The 22,136-nt window shown below is 39.1% G+C and overlaps 2 protein-coding genes across 4 annotated transcripts in view; one reads left to right on the top strand and one right to left on the bottom strand.

Annotated features, from left to right (window-relative positions):
- On the top strand, positions 1-16,837 carry Trmt13 (tRNA methyltransferase 13 homolog). Of its 3 annotated transcripts, none has more exons than XR_009594732.1 (11): positions 1-286; positions 2,342-2,388; positions 2,538-2,604; positions 5,138-5,200; positions 5,864-5,933; positions 6,072-6,178; positions 7,056-7,223; positions 9,615-9,687; positions 10,918-10,992; positions 12,736-12,887; positions 13,255-13,293. XR_009594732.1 is itself a non-coding variant. In XM_021642704.2 (11 exons), the coding sequence occupies exons 1-11, from the start codon at positions 140-142 to the stop codon at positions 14,539-14,541; spliced, it is 1,428 nt and encodes a 475-aa protein (XP_021498379.1). In that variant the 5' UTR covers positions 1-139; the 3' UTR covers positions 14,542-16,837. The 3 variants fall into 3 exon arrangements, 2 of the variants coding, with proteins under 2 accessions (XP_021498379.1, XP_060248816.1); XM_021642704.2 differs by lacking the exon at positions 12,736-12,887 and adding an exon at positions 14,361-16,837 and having other exon boundaries at positions 13,255-13,684; XM_060392833.1 differs by having other exon boundaries at positions 12,782-12,887; positions 13,255-13,423.
- The window catches only part of Lrrc39 (leucine rich repeat containing 39), a 17,861-nt gene continuing 10,328 nt past the window's right edge, over positions 14,604-22,136 (bottom strand). The window contains 4 exon segments of the mRNA XM_021642705.2: positions 14,604-14,740; positions 17,667-17,803; positions 18,707-18,859; positions 19,433-19,578. Of these exon segments, the coding sequence (XP_021498380.2) occupies positions 14,604-14,740; positions 17,667-17,803; positions 18,707-18,859; positions 19,433-19,578 (573 nt within the window).

Consider the following 22,136-nt stretch of genomic DNA (forward strand, 5'->3'; position numbering starts at 1 on the left):
GGTTCAGGGGCCGAACGCGCCCGGGTGATTACGTAACTTCCTGTCCTTAGCCTGCGTGGTGGACCCGCCCCCCTCGAGCTGCTGCGTGACAGGTTTGGGCTGCGTGCCGGATGCTCGCCAGCCTAAAGGACCTTGGGTTATGGAGGCTCCTGCGCTGATCTCGCACGCGACCGGTTTTCCAGCTGAGGGCAGATGCAGCTACTTTGTGGAAAAGAAGAAGCGCTTCTGCAAGATGGTGGTGGCCGCGGGGAAGAGGTTCTGTGGTGAACACGCTGGAGCCTCGGAGGTCTGGTATCGCCCTTCCCTCATGAGAGTCGGAACCGAGTTCCCGGTCTGTGGGTGCTGGAACCCGGCCTCGCCCCTCTTTGACAGGTTTCTGCTTCTGTCCCGTTGATGCTCCAGCTTTTACTTGAGTAAATGCAGTTCTGACCTTTGCAGGGAGCCGGGATGAGCCTTCCCGAGCAGCTTTGTTTTCTTGTACTGAGAAAAGTGCCGCCTGAGATGCTGTCTCAGAGATCTGTACACTCATCCTTCCACTCTTCCCCCATCCTCATGGGAAGTGATTATTTTTACAGAGTAGTGTTTGCAGTCACTAAATTTTACTAACGGGGTTCTGGTTATCGCTTTATGAACGATAACCGCTTGTGAGTTCGCTGGGGAGAAACTCGAAATTTTTTTTATTTAGACTCTTCTCTCTAGGAAGCACCTTATGAGCTTGTAATTATTATTCTGGGACGGAGAAGGGGAAAAGGTTAACGTACATAACTAACCTTAAAGTTGAAAGCAAAGTGCATTTTTTTTTTTTTTTTTTACCCGCCAGCAGACAGTAATGTCATAAGACAATTTGGTTTTAAGTGCAAAATACTGGCTTCTGGTGGATAGCGAACAGGAACAGGGACATTGCTAACCTACAAATCACAGGACAGTCTGGTTTCCCACTACACCAAAAAAGAAAACATCTCAAAAGCAGTACTACCTGATATATACTGTTTGTAAACTCAAACAATAAAATTTAAAAATGCTTTCTCTGTGTGTATGTGTCTGTGTGTACGCTCCGTGAATAAGCTTTGCAAGTTAGAATAGAGTCCTACTTCCCCTGAAAGATAATTTTCCTGTTTGTATTTGAGACAGTAATCCTGCTATATTTCCCTCCGACTCAACCTCTCAAGTAGCTGGTCTCCACCAAAGAATCAAACTGGAAATTAAAATTTAAAAATCTGTACATGAAGCATAAATGATAAACATTAATTTCAAAAAAAAAAACAAAATTTCTTAACTTTCCCTAAAATTCAGTGTGCGTAACTTCGTGAATATGCTGAAATAAATAATTGAGAAAAAAAAATGAAAATAAATATTTGTCCAACTTGTACTGTATGGCTAGCACTAGGCTAAACGAGGTGTTATTTTGCTTTTAAAAATTCAGTTTGCACAAACCTTAGGAAGTAAGTCATACCTTTATTCTCATCTTTCACATAAGGCAGTAAGTCCCTCCTAGGGCCATAGTGTTAGCAGCTAATAGAGCTGAGAATCTTACCTAAGCAGTCCTGCTGGCCTCTGGCTTTAATAATTGTGCCATCATGTTTCATGCATGTTCATAGGATCTGTAGGATAGAACTGCCAACACTGTTTTTCTTTCTTTTCTCCCAGTGCCTATAGTTAAATGTATAATTTAAATGTATAATTTGAAAGATTGTAGCTAGCATATTGAAGAGTTGCAAAGCCAGTGAATATTTCCCATTCTAAATTATTAAATGGCATTCCTCATTATTCATGTCATACTTTCTACCATATTTTATTTCTATATTTATTGAGACAGAGTCAAAACATATAACCCTGGCTGGCCTTTGACTCAGGATCTGTCTACCTTGCCTCTAGAGAGCTAAAATTCAAAGCTTGTTCCACCATGCCCAGATTTTTCCCATATTTTAACAAGTTAGAGATAATACACATTTTATAATCAATTTAAATGAGCAGTATATAAGTAATAAGTATGTTAGTCCACACAATTCAGCCACTTAAACCCTGTATATTCATATTTCAACAGATTATTTTTACATGATGAATATTATATACTGTTTACTAGTTAATCTGAAGTAAATGGTTAATATCTTTTCTTAGTGGTGCATATAATTACTGTACCCATTTTTAGCGGTGTTATCTCTGATGCAAAATTACATAAGCAGGCCAAAACAGTATTTGTTCATTTATATAGAAGCCAGCCATAATGAAAAAAATAAAGTTTTGTTTGTTATACAGACTGATCGTGCGTATTTTTCATTGTGTCCTATTAAAGTTTTCTCACCCTGATATTTAAATAAATGTATCCCTTTTAATTTATTAGGAAGAAAATGCTCGGAAAAGAATCTTGTGTCCTTTAGATCCAAAACAGTAAGTATGTGGTCAGATAAGTTTTTTTGTTGTCATTGGGGGGGGTGTGTTTGGGGAGGGTGCTGTGTATGTGTGATGTATTAGGAATAGTAAACTTCATGAGGCTCATTGAAGATTTTTTTTTATCTCATAAATTTTCTCAAATTTAGCACAGTATATGAAGACCAACTAGCAAAACATTTAAAAAAGTGTAATTCAAGGGAGAAGCCAAAGCCTGTAAGTATTTGAATTGTGTGGTATGCCATATCTATGTGTGTGTGTGTGTGTGTGTGTGTGTGTGTACCACTTAATATTATAAGATGCAGACTGAATTTGGCAAATGTCTCTAAGTTCTCATTTGGTAGCAGCACTTCTCTCTTTCTCCTGCCTCCTCTTTTCTTGTTTATACTGTTTATATTATTCTTGTTTATACTCCTCTTTTCTTGTTTTGCCTGTTTGTTTGGCTAGATTAAAGGCAGGCATTCACTGTGTAGCCCAGGCTGACCTCAGACTTGAGGCACTCCTGCTTACCTTCTTAAGTACTGAGATTAATGGTGTATGCCACCTGATCATCCCAGAATAATTTTTTCATGTTATATTTTTGGTTGTTTACTTGCTTTTGAGATAGGGAACTGTGCTGTATTGCTCAGGCTGGTCTTCAATTCATCTCAGAGATTTCTTATGCCTTACCTTCCATGTGCTAAGATGATAGGCAAATGCCACCACACCCAGCTTGATAGCTTGATAGAGAGGGGGTGGTGGTGCAGCAAGAGACCAGAGGTAAACACTTAGAATTAAGGTTGGAAAGAACAACTGCTGGGCATCTCTGAGATTCAGACTCAGTATAGATTTTGAATCAGAGGTAAACGCTTAGAATTAAGGTTGTAAAGAACAACTACTGGGCATCTCTGAGATTCAGACTCAGTTTAGAGATAGTGAATTAGAGCTAGCACCAGTCCACATGAGTCCTTCACACTGCTTGCCCAAACAAGAGCTAAACATTCAGATTTCTGTTTGGTAACAAAATGGAATAGAGTGAGGATGGGTAACTATACAAAATGAGAAGTGTGTTCATTTGCTCATGATCTGAACCATTTTACAATGTGTATCCCAAGCTCTCGTGTTTGGGTTTTTTGGTGATGGTGGTTTTGTTTGTTGTTGTTTGGTTTTGGTTTGTTTTTTTTTTAGATTTATTTATTTATTATGTATACAGAGTTCTGCCTGCATGTACACCTGCATGACAGAAGAGGACACCAGATCTCATTATGGATGGTTGTGAGCCACCATGTGGTTGCTGGGAATTGAACTCAGGACCTTTGGAAGAGCAGTCACTGCTCTTAACCTCTGAGCCATCTCTCCAGCCCCAGTTTGGGGTTTTTTTTTTTTTTTTGTTTATTTGTTTGGTTAGTTTTGTTTGGTCTTTTGGCTTATTTAGACAGGGTTTCTCTGTGTAGCAGTCCTGGCTGTTTTGGAACTTGCTCTGTAGACCAGGCTGGCCTTTAACTCACAGACATCCACCTGCCTCTTGCTTCCTGGGGCTCAGAATTTAACATTTGTGTACATAGCAATAGATCAACCCCCCCAAAACATCAAAGTATAATACTTATAGCTAATTTTCTGTTATATTTTTTAAGTCCCTCAACAAAACACAGTGATAACTACAGCCTTACCTCTTCCACTCAGTTACCAGTTTTCTTTGTTAAACATATCAGTAAAGATATCCTCACACAATTGAGCACGGCTTTAATCACAGCACTTGGGAAGCAGGTGGATTGATGAGTTTTAAGTCAGCAGAGGAAGTTCCAGGACACCCAGCAGCCAGAGCTACACAGAAACCCTGTCTTGAAAGAAAGAGAAAGAAAGAAAGAAAGGAAGGAAGGAAGGAAGGAAGGAAGGAAGGAAGGAAGGAAAGAAGTCCTCACATAATCAAGATGTTAGCCTTTGACATCTGTTTAACAAAAGTCCATAACTGTTCCTAATACAGTGTTCACAGGAGATGCTTTTAAGCAAGAGTTATAGAAATAATATTATTTTGTGCCTCTGCATGTATACCATACAGTTGAGTAGCCACTAACTACATGTGACTACTGGAATTTGAGTTAACTAAAACCAAATAACATTTAAAATGCAGTTCTCAGCCCCAGTAGCCATATTTCACAGCTTGTGCTACCATGTCAGTTAGGGAAGATTTAGAGCATCCCCATCATCACAGAAAGTTCTACTGGACAGGGTTGACTTGCTCTTTTCCACAAGGTCCATCCTTGCAGGTGGACTAATAATATCTCATTATGTTAGTTTAAATGTCACAGGACATTTTTACTTTCAATTTCTAGCAAATATTTTAAAATAAATCAGACTTACACTAGAAAGCTGTGTTTTTGTCTGTCTGGGGTCAGGCAGCATCCTTAGCAGTATATACTCTCTTTTATTTTAACTCTATAAGGCGAAATTAGCATGATCCTCAGTCTTTTCTTTAAAAAGCTAAAAACTTTAATGAACGTTTTTACAGCTGAAAATTTAATATTGTAAATGCTCTGTTATACAACTCTCTGCCGAAGATCCCTTTGTCTCTTCTGTTGTATACCGTCATGATCCCAGCACCTGATGTGAACCAGTCAGCGTGGTGGTAGTGGGTCTACAGTGACATTTGTTGATTAAATGTGTATCAGAGAAGGGTGATGGTGGAGGAAGAGGTAAAAAAGAGGCAGGTCTTAGTTTACCTGTTGTGAGCTTCATATTAACACTATGTTATGGTTTTGTTTTTGTCAAGGATTTCTTTATTCAGGATATTAATGCAGGATTAAAGGATGAAACAGAAATTCCTGAGGAGCTAGTAAGTGCATTATTTTTTTTTAAGATTTATTCATTATGTATATAGTATTCTGCCTGAATGCCAGAAGAAGACACCAGATCTCATTATAGATGGTTGTGAGCCATCGTGTAGTTGCTGGGAATTGAACTCAGGACCTTTGGAAGAGCAGCCAGTGTTCTTAACCTCAGAGGCGTCCCTCCAGTAAGTGCATTATTTAATACTTAACTCCAAGTGGTATTTATAGCTATCTTCGTGTACAGTGACCATCCTCCATTTTTGCTTAGAAAGCTCTGTTTTGACTTTAGGATGTATTTTTCCATGGAACTACACTGTTAGTGATGGTTAGTTCTGAGGCAAGTTTATGTCCCATAATAAACTGCAGTATGGCTCAGTTGTGACTAACTAATATGGCTCTGTTGTGACTAAACTAATCTCTTAGTTAGTCTTAGCTAACTAAGCCCAGACTTCTTGACCCTGAAGGAACAATGAAAGTTAAAGTACCATGGCAGAGGTAGTGCCTTCACAGTTGGGCAGTTCCCAAGGCAACCTAGGAACGAAGTCTTACCAGAAGGAGCACCTAAACTGCCATGGGATCTGCCCAGCTGTTAAGCTTCTACTCACTCCCTGTCATGGTACTTTAAGGCATGCTTTGGCTATATTATTTAGTTTTATTTTTGTATATAGGTTCCATTTTCTTCTCTATCTGAAGAGCAGTTGGAAAACTTAATTAAGAAATTGAGGAAAGCATGTGAAGGTAAGTCTGCCTGCAGTTGCAAGTTCAATTATTTGAGAAGTACTAGGTGGCAAATGAGTTGATACTTTCTGTTCTGTTGTTCAGAGTCAAATAGTTCATGTTTCCAAGCTTAAACTATCATGGTTCTTTTTGGCACAGGCTTGAATTCTACACTTGAAGATCACATTTTGTCCCATCCAGCATTACATGATGCCCTTAATGACCCTAAAAATGGTGATTGTGCAGTCAAGCACCTGAAGCAGCAGGTATGTTTAGACCACAATCACTCCACCTTTGTTCATATGTTTAATGCTAACATTCTGGGCTAATGAGATGGTTCACCAAATAAAACACTTGCTGCCAAGCCTGATGACCTGAGTTCAATCATCTGAACCTTCCTAGAGAGAAAAGAGAATCAGTTCTTGCAGATTGTCCTCTGACTTCTACAGGCATACATATGTATGTATGCTCACAATAAATAAAAATATTTTTTTAAAAAGCAACATTCTTGCTAGGCATGGTGGCACATGCCTCTAATCCCAACACGCAGGAGACAGAGATAAGCAGATCTGAGTATGAGGCCAGCCTGGTCTACAGCCAACACAGCCAGGGCTACATTCAAGAAATTGTCTTAAAAAAAAAAAAATTAAAACCTTGTCTTGAAAAACCAATATAAGGGCTGGAGAGATGGCTCTGCAGTTAAGAACACTATCTGCTCTTCTAGAGGTCCTGCGTTCAATTCCCAGCAACCACATGGTGGCTCACAACCATCTATAATGAGATCTGGTGCCCTCTTCTGGCATGCAGCTATACATGCAGATAGAGCACTCATATACATAATAAATAAATAAACCTTAAAAAAAGAAAAGAAAAAAATCATTCTGTTTTCAATATAATTACTTAGTTTCTTTTAATGAACAAAATACTTTCATTCAAAATTATATTTGAACATAAAACAAAAATTTCGGCATGGATATGACCCTGAATACAGAGTATTATTTTAAAGCAAGCAAAAGGGAAAAGGTTTGTTAGCCGTTCATTAATGATCATTGAAACCTTCTGCCATATGTAGAGATGACCTTGTTTTCCCATGTGAGTCGAATCTTTGCTCCAATTTATAAAATAACCCTATGGAGTTTGCAGGCTTCTATTTTAGGTAACGTTGAAAAATTAAAGTTACTTGGTCCAAGAAGATGCTTTGTTGAGTTTGGAGCAGGAAAAGGGAAATTATCTCACTGGGTTGATATTGCTTTAAAAGATGCTGAAAACGTTCACTTCATCCTGGTAGAAAAAGTGACAACAAGATTCAAGGTGAGTAAAGCCATTGTAGGACTTCAATAATCAGACATTCTTCTTCTATAGGAAAAAAGATAGGAACATCTCTCTTAAAATAAATTTTATTTTTTTATGTATTTGATTTGCTTTTTGCTATTATTATTTGTTTGGTTCTAATTGTACTTGTTATACTGAAGGTAATTTAAATATTGATAGTCCATGATCTGAGTTTGCAGAGACAAGAAAATCTATTAAAAAAAAAAAAAAAAAAAAAGAAAGAAAGATAAAAGAAAATCTGTGAACAGAACCAGGTTCAGCTAGGACTTAAGCCACATCCTGACCTTACATTTGCATTGCTGATAGGCTCTTTCTTCATTAAGTACTTCTTGAGCATTTTCTTGGATACCAGGATAGGTGTATTATATATCAGATAGATACTCGTAAGGCAGCTGGTCTCTTACGTTTGTTAGAACAGAGAGCTAGGTAAATGTGTAAGTAAAGCATTTAGTTAGGGGGACATTCTACAGAGCGTGCCATGCTAGGCTTTATTACAGGGAGTAATGATCATGCAGAAAAGGTGCCTGTGATAAATCTTCAAAGATCAATTAGCATTTTCTTGAAAGGGTGTGAGAAGCATTCTGGGAAATAAGAACAGTAGAACCAAATGCCTGAAATAACAAAGGAAGCATTTGTTATTTGTGTGATAGAAATATATGGTGTGAGATAGAATGTAGCAGTATGAACCAGGAAAGAGAGCTGGTCTAGAAAGATCTCCTGCTGTATGCAGTCAGCTTTACCGTGCTCTGTGTTAGAGACACTGTGAAAGATTTGGTCCTTGCTTCAAAGAAGCTTCCACGCAGCATTTCAGTTCTTTATCTAAGTATGTTACACCAATGAACAGTACCCAATGCTACAGGAACCTGAAGACAGAAAAGTAACCTCAGTCTTTGTGAGTTGTCATGGAGGAATTTTTTTTTTTAATGATTTTTAAATTTTCTGTGGAGCTAGAGACATGGCTCAGTGGTTAGAAGATCTGAGTTAGTTCACAGCACCAATATTAGGCGGCTCACAGCTTTCTGTAATTCCAGCTCTAAGAGATCCAGCACCATCTTCTGGCCTCCTTATGTACCATACAGAGCTGGTGTACATACAAAAATGTTTTTTAGAAGCTGTCTGTCTCAGTTAGGTCTGTGAAGAGACACCATGACCACGGCAGCTCTAATGAAAGAAATATTTAGTTGGAGCTGGCTTACAGTTCAGAGGTTTAGTCCATTATTGTCCTGGAGGGAAGCATGGCAGCGTGCAGGCATGGTGCAGGGGAAGGCCCTGAGAGTTCTACATCTTGATCCTCAGGCAGCAGGAGACTATAGTCCACACTGGGAGACTGCAAAGCCTGCCTCCACAATGGCACACTTACTCCAACAAGGCCACACCTTCTAATAGTACCACTCCCTTTGGCCACGCATTTAAATACAGGAATGTATTCAAGCCTCCACACTATGCCAGCAACATTGTTAAACTATTTCAAAAGAGTTTTGTCTGAAAATAGGAAGATAGAGAATATGAAAGTTTTCATTCAATAATGTAAGTAAGAAATATACCAGAGAGTGAAGGCCATTCAATGGAATGTAGAAGAAAAGAGAATAATGAGAAATGCTAAAATGTTGAAAGCCGTAAGACTTGTTGATTTATTATTCATTGATTTTGAGAGAGTGATACTCTGGGGTGGTTTCTGGCTTAATTGGACACAGGGTGCTCTTCAGAAGGAAAAACATGAGTTTAGTTCTGTATGTGTTCAGTTTCCTGTTCACATGTTTCTGAGGGCTTGGGGTATAGCTCAGTGGTACATATTTTGCAGCCCTAGGTTCAAGTACCAGAACCAAAAGAAGAAAGGGAAAAAAAAAACTTTTAAGAGGGGGCTGAGGCTGTAGCTCAGTGCTTGCATGACATGTCCTGGCTTCAATCCCTAGCACTGTCAAGAAGAAAAAAAAAGTATGGCAGTGAAAGAGGAGTCTCTGATGATTTTTAGAAACCTGGATAATATTCATAGGCATGTGAGTGTAGTGGTTAAAATGGTTATGTTTAAAGAGAGTAAGAAGAGTGAGCCACAGGAGAACCAGGGCTGATAAAGACAGTGACCCTGGTCACCTAACATCTGTAACCTTGATTCCTTTGGGAATAGACTGGGAATTGTAATGGTTAAGAGAAATGATGTAATAGTAATAATTGATAAATTTCTAGCCTTATAAGATGGGTGTTGTCATTTTTTTATCCAAAACATAAACTTTTAAGTTTTTCTTCATTCTCTTTTTAACTGTAAAAATTAAGTGTATTTACTCTTAATTTTGAAAACAAATAGAAACAGTTTCATAAAGCTTTTTTTAACATTGAGAGTACATTAACATCAGTAATGTTCTGTTTTTACAGGTAGATGGTAAACACAGAAAAAAGAACTCAGTGTTTGAAAGACTTCAAATTGATATTCAACACTTGTGTTTGAGTAAGTTGTGCAACTTCCATTGCTTTACAGAAGAGCAGACATTTCCGACTCTGGGGGCTGCTTAGAATTCTGTCTTCACGGAACCATGCTATGTTAACACCAGTGTACATAACTTAAATAAGCGGAGCTAAGGCTGAAACCTGAAAATTTGTTTTGTTTTATCAACTAGAAGTGAAGTATGATATGCAGAAAGTTCAAAATGTTTGTTATGTCCTTATAAATTGCTTCCTTGACTAAGGCAGGTATGATAGTGCATACCTTTAATCCCAGTACTCAAGATGCATAGGTGGGCAGATCTCTGTGAGTTCCAAGCCAGCCAGGGCTGCATAGTGACATCTTGTCTCAAAGAAATTAACTTTTGAGTATTCAAACTAGCCTTCAGACGTTAGATAACATGACTGTCTAAATGATTAAAGGAAATAGATAGTTCTCTTGGTAGCTTGTTTATAAAATACACGCCCTCAGAACTTCTGTCACAAAGAAGCTAATGTACATATGCACATGTGTGCATGCGTGCACACCCACACTTGAACACAAGTACACACACGTGCCCTCAGTCCTTCTCTGTAGTGCCTTTTCCTTGTACTTCTTCCAACATTTTTCTTTTAGTTTTGTTTGTTTGCTTGTTTGTTTTCTTTTTTGTTTTTTGAGACAGTTTCACTGTGCAGCCCTAGCTGTCTTGGGACTCACTCTGTAGACCAGGTCAGCCTCAAACTCACAGAGATATGTCTGCCACTGCCCCCTCAGTACTGGGATTAAAAGTGTGCATCAGCACACCTGGCTCTTCCATATTATTTAAAAAGAAAATGATGTGAACATTTAATTATCCATTTACTATATAAAATTAATTATCCATTAATTTTAATCTAGTCTTGAGAAGCAACCAAGCATCTGTAAGTAAATCATTGTGTGTCCTGTTGCTTAGCTGAAGCCAGGTATGATGGCACGCACTCCTGTAATTCCAGTACTTGGGAGGCTGAGATAGGAGGATCACCCAGACTACAGACCAGCAAGTACTACATAATGAGGCAAGGGAGATTTGTTTGTTAGCTGAACACCTTTCTCTGTCATATAAACACAGACATTCTTAGGCTGTATATTGGATTCTGTGAAAATTTCTTGTTTTCACATCTTTCATCCCTAAAGTTCAAAGTCCCTCCTTTTGGAAGGACACATTAATACTTTGTATCATAAGGAAGCTAACTTAATTCTTACCTCCTTTTATCTCAGACAGGGTTCCTGTGCTAAGAGAAGGAAGAATGCCTGTGGTAGGAATTGGGAAGCATCTGTGTGGGGTCGCAACAGGTAAGAGGGACACGCAGTAACCTCTAGACAAACACACTGAATGTAGCCTGGATGGCCACCACCACAGGGCTATCTAGACTCTCACTTAACCCATGTAAAAGCTTTTTAAAGTAAACCAGTTTCACCCTGGAATGGGAGGGAAGCACATACTTTTGGCTCTTCCCCTCTAACCCATGCTTCATAAAACCATAACCCTACAGTGGCTGCTTTTCTATACGTTCTCCCCTTGATGTGCACTGTGAAAATCCCCTTACACTCTGCTGCATGTGTCTGCTGCACGTGCCTTCTCTTCCTGAGATTCAGCATCCTCTCTTAGTACTTCTCCCTCATCGGTGCCATTTCTTCCATCATCATCTGCTCCCTGTGCTTGAAGTATTAATATTCAGACCCATCTGTGACACGCTGTGTCCTTCCCCTTCTTGAAACTCCCAGTCACTCTGCCTCTGGGTTTACTGGTAATCAGTGTGACCATTTCTATTTTCCTAAATGCCGTATTGCTCCAACCATTCCAAAAATTGGGGCAGTTTCTACTCATCCTTGAGCTCAGCTTTCTCCACCTTTCTAGAGCCCCCTTAGTGTCATCAGGATATGCTCTGCATAGCTTTTTCTTGTTTTTTAATTATCTGCTTATATATTTAATTACTCCGCTGTGCTGGGACTTTTTTCATGAACAGTGTATATGCTAATACGTTATTTGCTATATAAGAGGGACTCAGTGAATATTTGAATGAATGATCCTGGCCACCAGTTTCCTTGTACCTTCTAAGAATATGGCCCTTAAGGTCACTAATAAAGAGCTTTAGATTGCTAATATTCTCTTTGTTTCTGAAATAACTTAATGCTTCTGATTATTCTCACGTCTTGAAATTATGTTTAAGTCAAATGTTTAAGTAAGTAAAACAGCAAATATATTTTGTTTAAAAATAATAGTTGATAGACATGGGTGAAGTGGCACACCTGTACTCCCAGATCCTCAGGAAGCTGAGGCAGGAGGATCACTTGAGCTAAATGATTACTTGAGTTCATGCATAGTCCGGGCAACATAAAATGAGACCCATCCTCTCATGAGAGAAAGAAAACAGAGACAGAGATAGAGAGACCCAGACAGACTGAAATTACCAAATTAACTATTACTTTATCCAAATAATAGTTACCAGTAATATTTGTTTGTGCAATTTAGTAAAAATATCACATAAATTACATTCATTTTTATATCATAGGGTAACAAATTTTAGAATAGCATTTGTTGTTAACTAACTGAGTATAATATGACAATCTAATCAGAGAAAATAAAAGTTTTACAGCATACATTTATGATCTTCCCAATATTGCCAGTCTGGCAGTTTGGAGGGCTTATTTTGTTGTTAAATTTTTATTTACTTTACGTTTATGGATATTTTGTCTGAATGCCCGGAAATGTAGTGCACGCATGCCCAGCGCCTACAGAGGCCAGAAGGGGGTGCTGAACCCTGTGGCACTAGATCTCCTGTATGTGCTGAGACCTGAACCTAGCTGCTCTGCAAGAGCAGCAAGTGCTTTAACCGCTGAGCTCTCGCTTCAGCCCGTAATATGGCAGTTTAAATCATTGCATCCTTGCTGTTTTATACATGCATTCAGCAAATATTTGCTGAACAAGTGCCAACGTACAGGAAAGCTATTCAGTCTGCTTTCCAGAGTGGGGTCCCCTTTTCCCAACTTCAATTCATCACTATTTGATGTGACCAACCTGCTTTTCAATGCTAGCATCTTAGCCAGGTGTGCTGACACATACCTGTAACCCCAACACCAGGAGATGGAAACAGAAGGATCAGGAGTTTGAGATCAACATCAGCTATACAAGACCTATCTCAAAACAAAACAGAAACAAAACCAAAAAACTACCTTCTTGAACATGGGTCAGTATTCTAAGTGAAGTTACCTTACTTCATTTCTTTGGTGTTACGCTCATAACCTTAGCTGGGATAGAAGAGATGAAAGACAATGCCAGTAGTTGGACAGAAGGTTTTCAAGTCATGGGACTTAAGCTTGCTTTAATTTTATTTGGAAGTACTCTTTATGAAAAATAAATCACTAAAAAAATTAAGATGGAAAATTTGAGAAAAATGTATAATATCTGATAGAATTGTTACAATTTACAGCTAAGTAGATTTTTGCTGTTTTGTGTTTTTGTTGTATTTTTTTTTTAGTCATACTGTTTAAGAAATGAGAAAAATACTCACTTTTAAAGATGTGTTTTGAGGGGCTGCATGATTTTGTTTGCAGATCTTGCATTACGATGTTTGATTGAAACCTATGCTGCCAGTTTTGAGGAAAAGAATGAAGAACCTTTAGCCAAACGTGTAAAGAATGATGAAACAGAAAAAGAAAGTAACACTTTGGTCAAGGAAGGAAATGAAAAAAATGTCCCAGAGACACGGACCCCTGTGGCTGGCATTGTCATTGCCCTCTGTTGTCACCACAGGTGTGACTGGAGGCATTATGTGGGCAAAGAGTATTTCAAGGCTCTAGGCCTTGGGGCAGTGGAGTTCTACTATTTCCAGAGAATGAGTAGTTGGGCAACATGTGGGATGAGGACATCTTTGGAAGCCTCAGATGTTTCTACAAAGAGAAAAGATGATCAGAATGATGATAATGAGGAGCACGACGATGGAGGAGATAGACTCACAGACGGCAGCACTGATAGTTTGCCTGGGTAAGTGATGCTTTTAAAAACACCATGCTGAAGGGGAGATATTTTATTATCATAAACTAGTCCCGCCATTGGCCCCTGTGGGTAACATTGCAGACCTTCCACAGATGCCTGGAACCTTAGATAGAGAGAACCTCACATCTTAGCATTGCAGCTACCTCCTGTCACCCTAATAACCAAGAAGGCTGCACAGTGACGAGTGAGTGAGTAACTCAGTGTGGATATGCTGGGCAAAGAGGCTCATTCCCCAGCTAGGAAGGTGTCCTGTGGCACATGGTTCCTCACCATGCTACTCAGAATGGTGTTACCAGTGCTTCATTTTGAGAATTTTTCATTTAATATTTTTAGACTATGATTGACCCTGGGCAAGAGAAACCAGAGAAAATGAAATTAAATAGTTGCTTCTTGGTCTTTTAGCTAAGATCAAGTATAGAAAGTGTTTTGTTTTGTTTTTAGATCACTTATCAACAATTTGGTCAAGAAAATGTAACTTACACTCATAATTTTAGAGTAAGCTAAAACATTTTAATTGTGATCATAAAGAAAAGTCTGGGAAGCAAGAGACGTAGCAACTAGTGTACAGTTGACTCGTTAACAGCTTCATAGTACATGGCAGTGACCAAACTTCTTATGAACTTTTACAAAACTTTTAACTTTTTTGTCTGTTTTTTTAATGTAGGATTCTTACTGTTGAAGAAAAGAAGAAAATAGGACATCTTTGCAAACTGCTGATTGACCAAGGCCGACTCCAGTATTTACAGCAGAAAGGCTTCAGTCCTACCTTACAGTACTACACAGATCCATTGGTGTCTCTGGAAAACGTATTATTAACTGCTGTGCCAACTCATCTGTCATCATAGGACACAACTCATTAATGGAAGGAAACATGGATGTCACGTTTGTCTTCCTCAAACAAAGACTTTTAAATTATATTTTGATAGTTACAAAAAATATTCACCAAGTTCTCAAAGTATTTCTTTTCAGCAGTTCTCTTTAAATTACTTTATCCATCAGAATGTATGGAGATTGGCGTTTGAGTCAGACAGTTGACATGGTCATCTGAAACACATAGAATACATGAGCACATAATTACAGTATAAACTCGTTGTCATTGATCTAGTAAATTTATCTTTGGTTTGAATTGATATTTTTCTTTTTAAGCTTCAGTTATAATAACCAGTGCCAATTTGTAACAAGGATCAATCTGAGTGTGGGGCTTTATTTCAATACAGGTCTCAAAAGAATAATTGTAATTTACTTAGACACAGACAAATTTAGAAATACAGGAATTGGCAAATGTCATCACCTTTGCAGTTCCAGAGCTGTACCTGTGTTCATATGTTCAGAGTCTGTCTGTGATACCAAAACCAAAGAGATGATTTTAAAGGAGAAATAATTTTTTTTACTTTAGGTCTTTGTTAGATAATTATCTAGTGCAAACTTCTAAAGAATGTTGTTTATAAACATAAATTACAAATCAAATTTGAAAGTTGCATATAGCTTCTAAAGTTAATTAGGTATATCTTTTATAAACCTCTTTATGTATAACTGTAACTATTAAAAATAAATAAGTTCACTCATGTTTGGAAAAATAATTTGTTTTTGCTTATGTTTTCTGAGACAGGGTCTCACTGGTAATCCTTGGCCGCCTGGAACTCAGAGATCTGCATGCCTCTTCCTTTCAAGTGCTAGAATTAAAGGCATGTATCCATGCCAGGAGGAAAAGTAATTTGGATTAAAATGCAAATTAGATAATGAAACTAAAACTTCACATGTAGGCCGTACATAACTAATAAGTAGTCTGTGCCCAAGCAAACATTAAATCAGGGCTACTAAGAAGCCAAACACATTTTTAATACCTGGCCTTTCTGCATTAGTTTAATCTCATATGATGGCACATACTGTTAATCCCAGTATTCAGGAGGCAGAGGCAGGCAGATCTTTGTGAGTTTGAGGCCAGCCTGGTCTACAAAGTGAGTACAGGATAGCCAAGCATGCACAGAGAAACGCTGTCTTGAACAACCAAAAACAAATTGTCCTTATGTCATAAATGTTATTTGTGTCACAAAATCTGTTTTGTAGCATTTAAAAATTTATGCCCAGAAATAACAATTATTCTACAGTGGGCATAATCTTGATTGTGTTTCATACCCCAGAATTATACTGATACAGTCCTATGAGCCATTTGTTTAATTATATGTTCTCATAATCGTTCTGAGTACATTAGGGGGAAATAAGTTTGTCGTTAAAATGCTAGCCTAAAGAGAAGATTACTGTTTTCCCAACCTTGTTTTTTTCTTGCCTCACATAAGAATGTTAATGTGAGCTAATGAATGTTAAATTGCAATTTCTTGACTTCCAGGCTTTTCATGCTTAGCAAGCTCCCTTGAACTTCACTTTCACAGTTACTGTATCATGCATATCCCACAGGTACATCAAACTCACTCAGCCTCAGCCTTTCCCTCCTCATCCTGCCCATCAGCCAGCTTCAGTATGTCATCCCCCAGCAGGGGACTACCATCCAGTTGCCCCAAACACTGTTTTCCATAATTCCGCATTCAATCTCCTGCTTGACTGATATTGTATCCTCCCTTTTCCAAAACTAGGCCACAAACTGAGCATTGTTGCTGACCATTCCCCAGCTTGTCATTCATACTGTGGCTTCTGTGACCCACGGTGGCTCCAGTGGCTTCTTCTTGAGTAGACATTCCTAAGCCTCCTCTGGACATTGGGGAGGATTCTCCTAGAGATAAGGTTGTCCCTCCTCTCTGGTTGCACTCCTCAGAGTAACTATTTGATGCATGAAATGAGTGAAAATCTTCCTTTTGCATCCATAACTTTTTACATTTGTATTAATTACAAAGCCAGTGGGCCAGCGTGGTCTACAAAGGGATCCAAGGCTACAGAGAGAAACCCTGCCCCCAAAAACCAAACCAAACAGACAAACAACAAAGCCAGTGCTTCTGTTTCTATACCATTATTTCACTGCTTGTCTTAAACAGATAGCGAGTGCTCTTTGGCGTATTCCTCTGGTTTTAATTTTAAAACTTTTCTTGATTATAGAAATGTTTAATTCTAAATTATGAGATTAAGTGGTTATAATCTGTATATTATGCCTCATGTTCTGTGTGTTGAATAAAGTCCATGTTCTCAATATTTTTCAATCCCAGGCCAAATTATTTTTTAATTATTACTTGCAGATTACAGAAGAGCAGAATGGTGAGGAAGTCTGTTGACGCTCAATCTGACATGTCCACCAGTTGGTAAACAAAGGCAATGATTCTTTCAGAAGCAAATCTGGGGGGCTGAAGAGGTGGCTCAGTGTTTAAGAGCACTGGTTGCTTTTCCACAGGACTCTGGCAGCTAAGTTCTGTAACTCTGGTTCCAGGGGGCCTGACACCCTGCATCAAGATCTGTATCAGGCACTGCGTGCATATGCCGCACAGACATCCATGCAGGCTAAATACCCACACACATAAAATGAGGCTGTAGCTGTATCTCAGTGAAAGGCACTTGCCTCTGGAGCTGTGTATGTGCAGAGAGAGACAAGAAGAACTACGTTTCCTTCGCTTGCTCGTGCAGCATGTGCTCAGCTGGAGAAGTACTTCATTTGAAATGCTATCTTTACAGCTTCTCTCCTAGTCCTTATCAGAATTAGGACCAGAATCAAAAGTCATTTCCCCCCATTCAGTGTTGGCCAAATGACCACAATTTGATGGAAAAGACAACATAGGATGAGAAATCCATTAAGGAATGGGAAGAAGCCGGGCATGGTGGCACATGCCTGTAATCCCAGCACTCAGGGAGGCAGAGGCAGGTGGATCTCTGAGTTTCAGGCCAGCCTGGTCTACAGAGTGAGACCAGGACAGCCAAGGCTACACAGAGAAAACAAAAAACAAATACAATAAAAGAACGATAGGATAGGACTTAATTGTGTGCACATTCTCTTCAAAATCATTGCATCTGTGTTGCTCAGGTCTCATACCTGTTCTCCGTGACTCTTGTATGTACACACGCATGAACTGAAGCCCAAATAACTCCTGTTCCTCTTCTCCGTCGGAGCTGTCCCCGGGAGGCAGTGTCACTTCCAGTCTCAGAGGATTGTCTCGAAAGTTGACAAACCTAGCAGTTCACCAGAAAACAGTGTTGCCGTAGGCACCATTGGCATGTGGAGAAAAGACCAAGTGACAGCATATGGACTTACTATTTTTTAACTGGTTTCAATAACAGATTATCTTGCTGGGATCTAATATATCCAAAAAATCTGTAAATTTCTTTACGAGAAGAAGCAGTATCTCTTTCGGGGAGTTTTATTGGAGTTTTAACAAGCAGCAAAAAGAAAGAGAGAAGGAAAGAAGGAAAAGGAAAGAAAGAAAGAAAGAAAGAAAGAAAGAAAGAAAGAAAGAAAGAAGGAAGAAAGAAAAAAATGCTTTCAATAGGCTAAAATAATTACCTGTTCCTACTTATAGTTATTAAGAAGGAAAATGATCACTATTTTATTCTTTTGGTTTTTGTGTTGCAAAGGTTTTTGTATTGTATATTGTATTAGCAATATAAAGAGACTTCATAATATTGTCACCAACAAAAGACATTTCTTTAAACTGGGAAATCCCAGTATTGTTTTAATGTCAAGAATTACTTTTATATAAGCTATATTGGTGTTACATGAATCACATTCATGAAATTATTAAATTGTTTAAATTTTTTTTTTCTTGAGCTGGAGAAATAGCTCAAGAGCTATTAAGAGCCCTGGCTGCTTTTCCACAGGACCCAGGTTCTACTCCCAGCACCCACATGGAACTCCAGTTCCAGGGGGTCCAGTGCCCTCTTTCGGCCTCCATGGGCAGCAGGCACACAAGTGATGCACAGACACCATACACAAAAGTAGGTTGTGTGTGCATGTGCGCGTACATGTGTGTGTGTGTGTGTGTGTGTGTGTGTGAAATCATATAAATCACAACACAAATGTACTGGTCAGAACCTTTTTCCAGGACTAAGTGTGGCTATGCTCCAACACCTTTTTACCTTAGATTTGCCATTTCTTCCATGCAACCTGGAATATCTTGTAGTTTGTTGTTGCTGAGAACAAGAGTCTCCAAGTTTTTCATATTTTTGATTGTCTCTGGTAGGTGTGTTATCTCATTCCTTTGTAGCCACAATGTATGTAAACTTTGCATTCTGGAAAATCAGAATTCTGCAGTCATTTCGAGTATGAAAAGCTGTCCCCAATGTATTGTAATATTTAACATTTGATTTTTAATTATCTTAATTAAATTATTTACTTAATTATAAATACTTATCTTAATTAAATTATTTACTTAATTATAAATACTTAACATTTAACAAAATGCATTTATTTATTTAACAGACTTCATTCCTTCTAACTTACCCGCCAGGGAAACTACATCAGGGAATTCACTAAGATTAGCTTTCATTCATTGGCAGAAGCGAAATGAACATTTACACTTCATGTTTCTCATAGTTTTCTAAATACCAGCTGTAAACGTCGCCTCATGCTTTTGTCGCCCAACAGAAGTGCCTGGTACGCACTATTTAGTGGTGTTACTGCTGCAAGGTCTTGTTAAGGTCTTGGAAGCAGTGAGCCCCTCCCCCCTCCCCAAATCCTCTTACGTAGTGGGAATAAGGGAAAAAGGTCTGCTGAAAGAATGAATTTCAAACTGGTTGGGTCTATTGTGATTACTCATGGGCTCTTAGCTTGGTTTGTTTCTTATTTTCCTTAGGTAGCTTTACCTTTCCAGGGTGTCAGGAAGCTCCTGGAGGCTGTTGCTTCCCATATCCAGCCACTCGAGGGCAGGCATGTTCAACACAGCAAGAGGGATGGAAGTGAAGTGGTTCATGCTCAGATCAAGGTGGGTGAGTTTTAACAGTTTGCTGAGCTAAAGAAGAAAGTGGGCTTTGAATAACTGTCCACAATGTGCATTACTAAAAGACTCACACTGGTGAGTTATTTCACATAAAAAGTTCATATGACAAGAGCTTTATTTAGATAGTGCATGACAAACCACACAGAAAACAGTAACTTCTGGCATTACACCTTGTTTAGCGTTGCTTAGATACACGTGTCCACAATAAATAAAATATAAGAACAACAGAACCTTAGCCTCATTGTACATATCTATAATCCCAGAAACTGAGGGCAGTCTTGGCTACAAAGACACTGTCCTTAAAAACAAAACAAAACAAAAACGCAAGATATTGTCACTCATGCCTTCAACCCCAACTCTAGAGGCAAAAGCAGTGGTTTTCTATTGAGTTCAAGGCTATTGTGGTCTACACAGTGAGTTCTAAGAGAGCCAGGGCTACACAATACACCAGTAGACCGTATCTCAAAAAAAACCAAAAATGACAAAAAACTGAGTAGCTTGGCTAAAGTATAATGAAATGAAAATTTTTAATCATTGACAATTTGTCTTCCAGGGTTAACAGAACCTGAGTGGGGAGAGTGTCCTCCAGTTCAGGAAGCATTTCTTGTGTTTACTTTCATCCAGGGACTGAGAATTGTATGGGAAAACTTAACCTTCAAGGTAGCAGTTATCTTACTGACCCATGTACTTACATTCACTACCTCAAATATTGACCTTACTCCACAATAATTCCATGTCAAAGTGCAATGAGTGACTGCAAATTCTGTGACACAGCACTGTGCTCAGCTACGGGGGCAGTGCCTCCTGCCGCTGCTTCTCAGAGCCAGCGCCTGTCCCGAATTTGGTATTTGTCATTGCTATGCACGTTTTTATATTTTGTTACTGTTTAGAAATATTTGCATTTCTGATTTATTCTTATAAAATAATTATTTTGTAGTTCTTACTTTTTTTTCTGAGACAGGATTTCCCTGACTATCCTGGAACTCTGTAGACCAGGCTGGCATGGAACTCTAGGATTAAAGGCCTATGCCACCACTTCCTGACCATGATTCTTACATTTAAAGATTATATTGAACTTGCTTTTCTTTTATTTGAGATTTCCTCTTACTGTTTATGGTGGTTTGAATAGAAGTGGCCCCTATGGACTTGCTTGTTTGAATATTTGGTCCATAGGGAGTGGCACTACCAGGAGGCGTGGCCTTGTTGGATTAAGTGCGTCACTGTGGGGCGGGGCTCTGAGGTCCCCTATGCTCAAGCTGCACCCAGTGTGGCACACTGCTCCCTGCTGCTGCCTCCAGATCAAGATGCAGAACTCTGAGCTCCTCCTCCAGCACCATGTCTGCCTGCCTGCTGCCATGCTTCCCACCGTGATAATAACAGACCAAACCTCTAAACCAGCCCCAATTAAATGTTTTTGTTTCTAAGAGTCGCCTTCGTCATGGTGTCTCTTCACAGCAATAACACACTAAGATACGGTATTGTAAGACCTGGGGTCTCACAACTCAGGAGTTCAATCTCGCCCTTCCCAGAAACTCCCCCAGACCAAGACTCATTGCAAAAGAAAGAGGTTTATTAACCATTGTACAACGGGGTCACCCCTGCTGGTCAGCAAAGAGTGGCACTGGGAGACAAAGGCCTTTAGGTTTTTAAAAGAAAAATTGCGGGAAATTTGAAGTTGCAGTTTTGGCAATTTAGGATTGGATGAGGAAGCTATAAAGTAAGATAATTGGTTAGTCTTAGGTGCTCAAGCTTGGCCAGTCCTGCCAAGTGTGGATGTAGCTGCAATTGAAGGTGGGGGTGGTTAGCTCATCCTTGAAGATTAGGGCTGCTGGCTCTTGGCTGGAGGTCAAAAGCTACTCAGAAGAAGTCTAGGTTTGTTGCTAAGAAACGCTATCTCAAGGACAAGGGTCTGGTCGTTATTTCCCTGAGTGAAGGTCATTGCTTGCTTGCCCTTTTTTTATATCTGTCCTCACAGATAGGGTCACATTCCTTCACTCTCTGGAAAGGTACTAAGAGGCTTTAGCTTAACCTGGACCTAAAACTCAAAACTATAGGCTTTAGAGGACATATAGGTTACAAAGTTAGCCTAACCCTTTCAGTATTTTGGTTTGGCTCTGTCTTAGAATGTTTGTTGGGAGAGTATCACTATGCAGCTCTCACTAGTCAGGAACTTACAGCTCAGACTCACGAAGAGCCACCTGCCTCAGCCTCCAGAGTACTGGGTACAGGTGTGCACCACCATGCCCGGCTTCTCTCATCAGTTTTAAAGTGTAGTCAGAGTAATGTGGAAATTACTTCTGCTCCCCACTTTTATCTGAGAAAACTGATTATGTGAGTGGCACACGACTGCACATAAATAACTGAATAATTATGACAGCCTCCACACAAAGGCAGTGTCATTACTTCTGCTTTATGGATAAAATGGCTGGTAACTTAGATGAACACAGGTGTTTACAGACCCAAAGACACAAAATTCCTTCCCTCTTTATCCTACTGAAAGTTTTAAGATACGAGAATTTGGTCAATATTTACAAAACAAACAAAAACAGCCTATCTACTTAGAGGCCAAG

Source organism: Meriones unguiculatus, chromosome 10, assembly GCF_030254825.1.
Source record: "Meriones unguiculatus strain TT.TT164.6M chromosome 10, Bangor_MerUng_6.1, whole genome shotgun sequence".
Lineage (NCBI taxonomy): Eukaryota > Metazoa > Chordata > Mammalia > Rodentia > Muridae > Meriones > Meriones unguiculatus.

What these genes read in the sequence shown, in the direction of transcription:
- Trmt13 (XM_021642704.2), top strand. Translation starts at nt 140, where the DNA reads ATGGAGGCTCCTGCGCTGATCTCGCACGCGACCGGTTTTCCAGCTGAG. An exon ending in ATTGAGGAAAGCATGTGAAG is followed by an intron (nt 5,934 to 6,071) that starts GTAAGTCTGCCT and finishes TTTTTGGCACAG; the next exon opens with GCTTGAATTCTACACTTGAA. An exon ending in TCAAGCACCTGAAGCAGCAG is followed by an intron (nt 6,179 to 7,055) that starts GTATGTTTAGAC and finishes TGGAGTTTGCAG; the next exon opens with GCTTCTATTTTAGGTAACGT.